This window comes from Heliconius melpomene, chromosome 12 (assembly GCF_056956725.1).
Source record: "Heliconius melpomene rosina isolate 202511_hmr_F chromosome 12, ASM5695672v1, whole genome shotgun sequence".
NCBI classification, from domain to species: domain Eukaryota; kingdom Metazoa; phylum Arthropoda; class Insecta; order Lepidoptera; family Nymphalidae; genus Heliconius; species Heliconius melpomene.
Window position 1 is genome coordinate 1,555,680 of NC_140400.1, and position 12,501 is coordinate 1,568,180.

Here is a 12,501-nt window from a genome sequence, read left to right on the forward strand (position 1 = left end):
GATTTTTCTTAGTGGGAATCGAACCCTTAAGTAGTCACATAAATGCAGCCAAATATATTAATTTATACGTTTATAATAAAATTCTAATTGAGATACGGATAATGATATAATAAAATAATTTAAATAAACCCCACTAAGTATATAGCGATTGCCAGAAATTAATAAACGCTTGTAATAGATTTTCTTGGAAGCTGTCGTCAGTATTATGTTCCTTTTAAGGAAAACTTATTAGAAAAAGTCAATTTATCTCAACTTATCTTACTGAGGCGAGTCGTGGGGAAGTGGGTTCGATTTCCACTGGAGGAAACGATTTATCGCTCTAGTAAACGAGGCAAAGCGCGGTGTTGGTGAGTTGCGCAGATAAACGCCGTGTTTTTGCTAGCAGAATGCATATACATAATCATTTTTTAACATTTTTAGCGTTTGTCCACGCTTAGGAAAGAAAAATACTTTTTTTAGCAAACGTAAAAATTTTTATGTAACGGGATTTAAATTTGAAACCGTTTACGCGTTCTGTCCACTACTTTCAATAAACTTTTTAGAATTTCGACGTAGCTTGTTTACAAGGTAAGGTTTAGTTTTCAGAGCGCTTGGACGGTAAACAAGAGGAGCAGGTTCCAATCCCGTTACGCTGAAATGTTTATGAAATGTATACAAAAAAAAATTAAACATTACTTTTATTTAGTTTTACATATATCAGTGTGGAACAGTAGAATAGTGTTTTACTGATTGACTACTTGCTATGGTTGAATGCTCGATCTTAACCTACGAAGGAATGATTATATTAAAAATTACGTAATTATGAGAGCAGTCGTGCGGCAGGTTGTGAGTTCGATTCCGCCACTCAATAGGCAATGCTTCCAGAAATCGGCGGGAAGTGGGGAACGGAGTGTCTTAACACAAGGTTGCTAGGCAAAAAAACTTTTGCGTTAGGTGTCTAAAGAAGTGGAAAGTGCAGAACCACCAGGTCCTATCTACTTTCTTTCCAATTCGAGCGAAACTCCCAACAAAAACATCCAAAATTGTAACAAGGAAATAAATAACGAAAGTCGCATTAGCATTTTAGAACGTATCTTATAAAAACTATTTATAAACTAAACTTTACTATCCCTATTTATTAAGTAACAGGAAAAAACAAACTGAAATACCTACGCAGATGCTTTCCCAATTAAACAGTGCCAAATCGATATTATATTTAAAAAACGATCTCGTATATATATGAGTGAGTATTTTACTACCCCGTCAGTGCGCAAGCGCATGTGACACTAGCGCTAGTGCGGCAAGTTAAAATAAATGATTTAAAAAGTTTTAATTTTTAAACAAAACATATTTTAAATTAAAATATAAGTTATATTTTTTAAATATTGTTTTTATTTTTTTAATTTATTTTTATTTTGTTATCTGTGCCATAATATATAAGAAGTGATTTTTCCAAAATGGTGAACAAAATGTATAAAATTAACGCGGAAAAAACAGTGAAAAGTGGTAGTAAACATAATCAAATTTTAATATCTATTTTTGGTGAGTATTATTTTTTTTAATTTATTTCGCGCTGTATACAGTGTGTTCCACTTTCTACTTTAAACCTAACATGATGATCCTAGAAATGGAGATATTTTATAAATATAATATACGAAATCAAATAGAAATAGAATCCATAATCATTTTAACTTTAAAAACTCTACTTTAATTATTAATTATCAAAAAAATCGCCGAAAAATAGAGAAAGGAAGTGTCCTAATGGGATCCTTTTGTCTTGAAATCAATCATGGCGCAATGGAACAGCATCCAAATGTACAAGCAATGGTTATAGGTTCCATCCCCTCTCGAGAAACTATTTTCTTTTTCGCTCTATGGTATGTGAAATAAAAAGCTTTTGTGAGATAAACGATTGACATCGGTATTTTTTTTTCGCAAAATGTAAATTAAGGTAAAAGAATAAAAGATAATCTAGTATAATTTCTAAAATTATTTTAAAACGATTAAAATTCAAATTATAAACTTACGTCTTATATTATGTCACAAGACATTCTCGGCTTGGTTTTAATAAACTGAGAAAAATATAGCGCTAATTGAGATTGTTATACGTGAAAGAGGGCACAGATACTCGTATGTAGTTCAGAGTTCAGAGAAACTGTAATGAATGACTTACTCCGAATTCGACTTAAAGTCATTATTTCTCGCTTTTTTTTTGTATTTTTTCCTCGCCGTGTATGTAGAATATAGCAGGGTAGGCAGAGGGAAACTGAGAACCTATTTGTAAGACATTCCACTTTCCTTTTTTCGCTGAATTCTGGAGGGATTGTTGAGATCTTGACGCTGCAGCTTGCATCGTTAAAGAAATGAAGAAATAAAAATATTTATATTTCATTTCCTCGAGTGAGAATCGAACCCACAACCTGTCACAGTTACACGCGCACCCTTATGCAATATATTAAAGGAAATTTAAAAACAAATGTTTTTCGTTGCCATGAAAACAAAACAAAGTAAGAGCTAGGTATGCTTTCATTGTTCTTCATACACGATATTTTTGATATCACATTGGTATAAAAACAAAAAATAAAATTAAAAAACTTATTTATATAATACAAGAAAAAAATACAATTGCATTTGAAAAAAATAATTATTTCAACCAAAAATTTATTTTTGTAATTTATTTAAACATTGTCAATTTCTTTCTAAATTTTTTAAAAACTATAAATTATATATTTATTTTCCTCAAACGAACTTAGATAAACTTCCGGACAAAACTCCCGTGAAATCTATTTTTAATTAGAAATCTCACCTAAGATGCACTTGAGAATAGATGCGGTATTTATTGTTAAGAAAATTTAACGACCACTAAACGGTCATAAATTATTTACAATAAACAAGATAAAGCGCGTCATTACTTTAAAATGAGTGTGTGAATGTGTGTTCTTTATTTTAATTATTTAATTATTCATTTATTTTATTTTGGGATCTTTTATAAGTCAAAGTCAAAGTCAAAATATCTTTATTCCATAAAAATGCTTAACATTCACTTGGACATGTCATAAAAGATAAAAAAAAATGGAAAACAAAATAACCAAAAAAAATGTGCAATTTTGACTTGAAAAAAGCCCGTTCAAATGGTTGAGCTCATGAGAAGATACAGGCAAAGAAACTCATGGCCACTCTTTTTAAATGCCAACATTTGTTATAAATCACAATTAACAATTTTAACTTAGAAATAGAGCAACTCATTTCCAAACATCTCCAAACATCTAGACGTTCTAAATCTAAATATTAAAACTTTTTTGGACTAGTTCTCATTTCTTCCCTTAACAAAATATCAAACATTACTTTAATATACCAAAAAACAAAAAAAAATATATATATAAACTCTATATATTCTATTCCCCATACAAATTATAACAACTTCATGTTTCATGAGACGATGCCAAATAGTTCGTACAATATTATTTAAGACACGTGCTTACTATTTCTTCTTAAATAAACACGGGGTTTCCTCGTACTATTTATAAAATGAATGGCTTCATCTAGTGAAATGAAAGGAGGGGATTTTCTTGACTTCATTTTGGGAAGTTCAAATTGCTAATCGGAGTAACTTTATGTTGTATCCCGCACATAGCAGGACAGGCAGAGGGAACCTGGGAACCTAATGTTGAGATACTTCGTTAGTTCCGCATCTCAACACACAATCTACAGAATTCAGGAAGTGGGGAACGGAAGCGTCTTAATAAACTTGATTTATTTTAAGTTTTTGTTCATGCAGTAGATTTTTTTTATTTTTTAAAATATTAGTATTATAGACTTCGCTATGATAATACTAAACTCGATCCGATATACTCATTTGATACAGTTTTTGATTTTTCCCGGATTTATTGAGACATTGCGTGTAAAGTGGCAGGACACAACACCGCGCTTTGCCTGGTTATTAAAGCGAATGAAAATATTATATATTTCATTCCTTCGAGTGGAAATCGAACCCACAACCGTTTCGTTTACAGTCGCACGCTTGTGCCCCTGCCCCCGGCTTCGTTAGTGACACTCGCAAAATTAAGACGAATCAATTGACCCAAAAAACATCTAAATTAGTCAACTCATTGTTCTCTACATACTACATAACACCAAACAAACATACATAGATGATAGACTGATAAACCTATCAGTTTCTACGCAATTCCTATCGTAAGTCGAATAATAACTTATTCAAAAGAATATGCTATTTAAATAATTATACTGACGTGACAACAAAGATGACTAAACAAATTTCTGAAAACTAAAAAATATATAAATCTATTATTAGAATAAGAACAGTAAGCGATAATTCATACTTGTTGCTGCAGTCGAGTGACATAGTTTGCAGCTTTCATGAAATGGGCACGTTAATAGGTGATCAGTGTGCATATTTATAACCCATTGTGTATGGGTATTTCCCCCTTTTTAGTACTTTTTTAATATGAATATGATAATTAAATTTATGGCCATAGAAAATTATTCTATCCGTTTCTCCTAATAATAGTAATTCAACGTTTATTACTATTTATATACGTGATTCTTATATTTTTTTTATTTGAAAAATTATTCTATCTATAAATTATTCTATGTTTTATAACTTGCCCTTTTCAGGAAGACCCGAAAAAAACTCTTGTACGTCAGTTTTTATTTTTCTCTCTAAAAAGAGTATCTACTCTGGGAGGATTCTAGGCAAACATCTAGAGTTAAAAAAATCCGTTACCCAGTTCACGCCCAACTTTCAAGATCTTGCATATTGTGTGGCAGAACTGAACGCTACGCTTTATTTTGTTACCGGAATTAACAAATGACAATATTCAATAATTCTTTCCTGCTATTAGGAATCGAACACAAAACCGTTTGCTTTACAATCACACTCTGTGCCACTGGGCCACGGCGGCTTCAAATTCGATGCCTTCAGGATCGTTTTTAATCTAATTTCTTTTTTATATTTGTTACAGTATGCCTACCCATCTTGTCCTACGGAACGGCAATGGGATGGATTTCACCCAATAAAGCCCTTCTTATGAGTGAAGAATCCCCTTCAAAAAGCCCTCTAACTGAAGAAGACGTGTCATGGATGGCATCAATTATGTTCATATTTGCCCCCATAGCGGTATTCTTGTATGGAGTAGCAGCTGATAAGTTTGGAAGGAAAAATGCATTGCTGTTCGCGTCTATACCTATAGCGGTAAGTTCAGTTTTCCTTTGTTGATAAGAATAGGTATCCTTAATCTTTTGATTGCTTTCTTTAGTTAATCTCAGGAACTAAAAAAAGAAATAAAAATATATTTTCCCTCTACAATAAACATGGCGTGAAAAAATTTTATAAAATTTAATATAATACAAATCCATTATCTTTTACCTCACTTTAAGATTAATTTTGTCTAATATTACAGATCGGCTGGGCAATAAAGCTAATATGTGCGCATCCTATAGCCCTGATCGGCGCACGCGCATTCATCGGCTTCGGTTCGGGCGGGGCCTTCTGCGTCTGCCCCTTGTACGTGAAGGAGATAAGTGAAGACAGTATAAGGGGTATGACGGGGACGTTTGTTATATTTTCACAGGTTTGTTTTTGTTTTTGCTATAAGTATAGTTTTTTGATTTGAAGCTGTCGTGACGAGGGGCAAAAGCGTGTGACTTTAAACATAGGCTCTATTCCCACTCGAGGAAATATATTTTTTTATTTCTTCGTTCTTGTAACATGGCAATGTCCGCCGTTGAGTTCCACCACCGTTCATGTAATGTTTCTAAAATTTCATGGAAAATTGGAGAACAGAGTGACTTAACACTACATTCCCCTCTGCATACCTTGCTATTTACAGGATACAGTATGAAGCTGAAAAAAATATTTTTTGACTATCGAGTTCCTTAGTAAACCAAAATATAATATTTTTCTGTTCACAGACGATGGGTAACCTGGTCGTGTTCATATTGGGGGACCTCTTACCTTTCCGCACTGTGCTATGGATACTTTTGGCGGTACCACTGATTCACTTTTGCATTTTACTCAAACTTCCTGAAACACCGTCTTACCTAATTAAATGTGGAAAGAATGAGGTAAGTTCCTTAAATATTAAGTACAATACTAATTTGAAGTAGTTGCAGGTACAAATTCAATTGCTCTGAAATAAGTGAATTTATTGCGTGATCTTATTGAGAATAAAAAGTACTGAATTATTACAATTTTTGAATGATCTCAATCTTATTATTTTGAATACGATAGGGTATAAAATCCTCAAAATTACAGGAGGGTACAAGATTTTACTTACTTTAATGAAATATATTATATTTTCATTTTCTCTTTGGTAACGAGGCAAAGAGCGGAAAGCGAGAACAGAAAGCGGGAACGGAAATGTCGTAATGGGAACGAATTGTTTTAATACTACGTTCTTAGGTTACCTCTGCCCCCCTGTTATGTTACATCATTTAACACAAATTGCCTTTCAATAACTTGTAATATGTAATTTTTCTCGTTTTGTAATTACAATAATGACATTCACAACAATGACTCCAATTAAATGACACAATTGCATTTAACTAAAAAAAGTGGAAAATATATTTTTTTTTTCATAAATGTTAATCGATTTTCTTCCACACGTCTGTTTTATTAAGTTCCCAAGCAAGAGAAGATTCTTACTGTAATTAAATATTTTAAAGGAAAATTAATGGTGAGGGACGAATTGAAACGACTGTACTATACCTATATATTAATAATAATTCTAGTTAATGGAATTCAAACCCATAACCGTGGCATTTACTGTCAGACATGTCTTTTAAAGCTTCACACTGTATCGCTCACGTAGCATGGTGGGCAGAGGGAACCGTTCCCATTAAAACACTTCCGTTCCCCACTTTTCGTCGAAATCTAAAGGCATTATGTATTGAGTGGCGGAACTCTATTCCGCGTTAGCCTCGTTACAAGAGCGAAGAAATGAAAATATTAAATATTTCTCCCGGTGGAAATCGAACCCACAACCTTTTGCGTTTATAATCATACACTTGTGCCCCTGAGTCACGACTGGCCTCAAGATGTTTTCTAAGATAAAATATATATATACTATATATACTATTTGACTATATTCCCGTTCCCAAAACCCATGCCAATACAATATTTTCACAACACAAATCTTGCCATGAAAACCATGATAACTTTTAAATATTTTTTTTATTTCTTAAGCTAATTTATGGTTATTTTTGAAGGAAACAGCAAAAGTCCTCGGCTGGCTCCGTTCTCTGCCGCCGACTGACAAGTCCATCACGGAAGAAGTGGACCGCCTCGTGATGGAGACGCAAACCGCCAGCGAACCCAAATTCTCTCCCAAATTATTATGTAAGTATTGGGAAAATGTTGGTTTTTTTTTATATCTTAACATAAAAAATATATTAATATAAAAAAAGTAATAAAAATAGCGATATAACTAAAGTAGTAAACTGAAAATATATTTTATGCGAGTGTCGTAAATTAAAAAAAAAAGTTTTTTCGTTGAAAAAGTCAAGAAAATCTGTTAAAATATTGGGAAACACTTATGATGTAATAGGGCTCTGGCTGTTTCTTTAAATAAAAATCATAAATTAGTTTAAGAAATTAGAAAAAGTTTGAGGCCAATGGCACAAGGGAGCGACTGTAAACGTGAGGATTGCGGGTTCAATTCCCACTTGGGTGAATGACATATTATTAAATCTTTTCATTTCGTCACTCTTATAATCAATATATAGCCCCCAAGTTTGAACCCATGACCATCATATTATTTAATGAGACACGTGCAAACTAATTGACTATATTATTGATATTAATACAGCTGAAGAGTTTGTTTGGTTGAACGAGCTAATCTCTAACTATTTGTTAACTTAACTATTTGTTATATACTTCATTTATCAAAGAAGCCCATAAGCTATATTACGTGACGTTAATCGTTTCTATGCATAGGCTTAGGGATAAGGGGGATCAGGTGGGCTGTGCCCATCCAAGTCTAATCTTGAACCTATCCCAAAAATGCTACTAACAAAAAAATCATCCCTGGAAAATTAAACCCTTTAAGTATACCAGTAGATTTGTTCAAAGTCTAGGCCTCGCCTGGAAAATATCTCTCGATACACCCATATTTCTATTTAGCACACTATGTTAATTAATGTTATTTCATGTTAATTAAAAAGATTACAAATTTTCCAAAAAAATCACCATTTGTCCCAACATACCCCCAACCCAAATTCGGGAAACCCTGGCCTACATTCTAGAGGCTTCTATACAATTTTACTAAGACCACGTAAATTAAAACTCATCTCCACAGACCTTCGCCCTAAATTTCCCTAGACCAGCTACTTAAGTGAAATCAAATACTCCTGTCCTAAATAACATGCGGATACAAACGAAAAAAAATTGTTTTCAAAACAAATTTATTTGTTTCAATTGGCGTCGAGACCTTGATACCATCATTTTCAATTCCATCTTTAATTGGGTTCCTCTAATCGTTTGGGTGTCAAATGGCGTTTTAGTGTCAATTGGTGGGTCATATGCGTCATTCATAGATGGAAAAAAGTTTTATTTGTTTCTGTTTAAGTATTATTTTAAAGAAATTGCTTGTTGTTTTTTTTACGTTTTATATTGTTTATATATGCACCTTATGGTATGAAATAAAATTTTCGCTACATTTTCACTATTTTAAATTGTTAGCGCAAACTTTATTGGACAGCGTTTTAATTATTTTTATCTTTAATTGCTAAGCTTCCCTTAAATATTTTTGTTCTCTGATTATGTATTATATTTATATGTTATTATTATACATGAGTATACAAATAGTTCCTCTTCAATCCTTTACATAGTTAAATATCACGCTGTATCTCGCCAATAGCAGGATAAACAGAGGGAACCTAGTACTAAGACATTCCGTTTCCTATTTTCAAAATAATTATATATTTATAAAACATTTTTATTTACTACTTCGACATATTGATTTCTTTTGCCATTAGAGAATTAACAAAAAAAAAATTATTTTACAGTTTCCGATAAAGTCACGAGAAAAGCCTTCTGGGTAGCTCTGACTGTGAACCTGACACGTGAATTCTGCGGCTGTATTGCAGTCCTGGTCTACGCCAGCCATATATTCGCTGAAGCGGGAAAAGTACCCGGTACTAGCATCGCCTTGTCGCCGAATAAACAATCGATTTTGTTAGCTGTCGTACAGATCATTGGGTCCTTTTTGGCGTGCCAGCTTGTTGATAGGGCTGGGAGGAAGGTAGGTTTAAATTTTTTTGTTTCAAGAATTACTTATGTGTTTTTCAGAACTTTCACACAATCCTATATCCTAGGAAACAGAAAATTGAACAGAAGGAACCTGGGGACGTAGTGTTAAGACACTTTGTTGCTTATTAAAACACTTTCGTTCTCCATTTTCAGACCAATTATCGCGTATCGAGTGGCGGAAAGGCTTTACTGCTTTAGTTTATTTTTACCACATCATTAAACATTTTATTGTTGCAAGTATAGCTAATTATATAAACTATTTCTATAAATAAAAACTATGAAAATTTTAATTCTAATAAATAATTTGATTTCTTCCAGCCACTGCTAGCAATAACAAGCGTAGTCGCCGGCTTCAGCATGTGTTTACTCGGGGTCTGGTTCTACCTGCAAAGTATAGATATCTTCATGCCAGGCTGGGTGCCCATCGTAGCCTTGTGTATCTGCATATTCGCTGACGCCTCCGGCTTGCAGCCACTGCCTTTTGTTATTATGACTGAAATGTTCAGTTTTCAGGTAATTTGACTTTTCATTTTGTTGATTTCTTTATATTGTAGCTATATTGTTCTGGTTAAAGTGAAATTGCTTAAGTTTTTATCGGTGTTATAACGCGAGTATAATAGGTTTAATTTTATTATAGTAAAAGATAACTGTGGCAGAGCAGGTGATTAATCGCGACGATTGTGAGTCCAATTCCTATGTAGAGGAAAAAAATATTTTCATTTCCTGGCTTTGGTAAGAAAACAGAGCGCAGCGTTGAGTTCCACCACCCAACATGGAATGTCTCGAAAATTTTGGAACAGTGTGTCCTAATATTGAGTTCTCTCTACCTATCGTATACAGGAAAACGTGACGTGGATTCTTTTATATTAAGGGGGGAGTCAGTTGGAAAATACCTAACTGTCCAGAAAATAGTCAAATAGAATCATATTTCTTATCTGTCGGTTTATCAGTGCTATAATGTTTGTATTTACTTGGTATAGTTCTATTTCTCCATAAGTATTGATTCTAAGATAAGCAAAAATATATTAGAACACTTATTACTTATTTATAGACTACCGTTATCATAGTCGATGTTTTTCATACGCTGCGCCACGACGGACCGTTCTTTATAAATTAATATATAAATTTCTTTTTCAGCTCCGAGGCACAGTGGCGACCCTCATAATAGCCATATCGCTAGGCACAGACTTCGCTTTACTAAAGTTATTCGCTCCCTTGAACTCTTGGATCGGATACTATTCCACATTCTGGATTTTCAGCGTGATCTGCTTAAGCAACGTGTTCTATTTAATATTCTGTGTACCAGAAACTAAAATGAGAAGTCTTGAAGATATTTATGCTGATTTAGAAGGAAAAAAAGAGAAAAAAGATGTCGAAAACAATGCGTAGTTCCTAATAGTTTTAATATGCCCTTAAAAGCGTGATTTTTTAAAAAGTTATCGATTTTATTCGATTATTCTATTAATCGCCTTTTGTCCGTTTTTTATAATGTTGCCATACACTTCCCATAAGATAAATTGAGCAATATCTTTAATTATGTTAATAAACTACCGGTTTAATAAGAAAATAAACACTATCATCAATCATATTTATTTTTGTATAGCAAATAATATTATAAGTTACAATTCAACTATATTTAAAAAAACTTTTACTTCCAAATTTAGATTATTAAAAAATATAATATTGAAATTTTGTTACCCAAAAAAAAAGTGATTGTTTGTTAGAAAAAGGGTTTTAATGGAGAAAGAGAGTTATCATTTTGATTGATTTACTATTAAAATATTGTTAATATTAAAAAACACAGCATTTAAGGGTTAACTTCAGCATTATTACGCAGTGATAGTACTTTAATTCAAGTCATTTGATAATAAGTTAAAAAACGTTATACGATTTTTAAGTAAGATAAATTAGAAAAAATTGCTTTAATTTTAAATAATAATTATTATTGTATTATTTTAATAGTTAAATATTATAAGTTAATAAATAAGTGTAAATATTAAATATAGGACTTTCAGATATTCTGAAAATAAATTGTGATTGTTAATTAAAACATACTCCAAACGGTTTGATGTTTTTGTTTTTTTACCTTTATTTAAAATTATGTGAAACAGAGATTGCCTTTTGCATCCACTTTTTTAACTAACCCAAATTGTTATAAAAATGTGACGTTTAATTCCGCCAAGCAAAAACAATGCTCTATAACAAAATGACCTTATGATACAATTATTATTACAGTATAGTTTTAACACTAGGTACAAAACTGCAATAATTCACATCCAAAAAAAATATTTCAGGAGAATAAAAAATAAAACAAACATTACAAGATTTACTTATTTTAATAAATAACCAAGCCTAGTTTACAAAAAGCATTTTTTTTATTATTTTTTTTATTTTTTATAAAATATCTGTATACTACTAGACTTATCCTTGACAACTTACTGTCTGTTGAGAAAACAGTGAATTTAAAAAAACTTACGTGAACTTAAGTAAGGACTAGTAAAAACAATATTTATACAAACATTATTTTTCTATATTTTATACAACTATTAAATATAACTTCTTATAATATTCTGGAAGTTTCTTCAAAATAAAAGACAAGCTGCCATGAACTGTACAACATCTAGGAAATTATAATATTTTACGACTGTTTTTTTATCATAATTATGTTGCGAAAAATTATTATTTTAAAAGTTTAATGTTATATAAGCTTTAAATGACATTTAAATAAGAAAAATAAACGCCAATTTGACATTTTCCAAGATGTTGTACATTCAATGACATTTTAAAATATGTAGCTAAAAAAAATGGTCGAAAGGCCAAACAAAAATGTTGTTACAATTAAAAATATTTTGATTTATACATATTAAAAAATATCAATTCATTTTGGTATTTCTTAAGTATTTAGAAATAAATATTATATGAAGATAAATAAAAATATAATAGAATAAAATAGTTTTTCTTTAAATATGGTCCAACACATTATATCAATTCCTAATAATCCTTATATATGTCAACAAAAAAAAAATATATAGTGCTATCTCTTTTACACTTAATTATAGACATAAGGGACCATTCCAGTATTAGATAACGTTTAGATTAGAATTGTATTTTTTATTACGTATGATACAATTAAGGGATTAATTTAAATATTTTGATAAACGACTACTAGTCCTGGGCTCCGCAAATAAATTTCTCACTGACTACTATTGATATTTTTATTTAAAAATAAATTAACTTCACGCTGTATCCCGAAC

The 12,501-nt window shown here is 31.5% G+C and overlaps 1 protein-coding gene across 1 annotated transcript; it reads left to right on the forward strand.

Moving 5' to 3' along the window:
• The first annotated feature begins 1,240 nt into the window (after nucleotides 1-1,240).
• LOC146533359 (facilitated trehalose transporter Tret1-like) lies at nucleotides 1,241-11,311 on the forward strand. Its single transcript, XM_085195164.1, has 8 exons — nucleotides 1,241-1,521; nucleotides 4,962-5,191; nucleotides 5,400-5,570; nucleotides 5,911-6,063; nucleotides 7,207-7,336; nucleotides 9,004-9,239; nucleotides 9,566-9,760; nucleotides 10,385-11,311. Exons 1-8 carry the CDS (start codon nucleotides 1,437-1,439, stop codon nucleotides 10,634-10,636), a joined length of 1,452 nt encoding a protein of 483 aa, XP_085051290.1. The 5' UTR covers nucleotides 1,241-1,436; the 3' UTR covers nucleotides 10,637-11,311.
• Nucleotides 11,312-12,501: the final 1,190 nt, after the last annotated feature.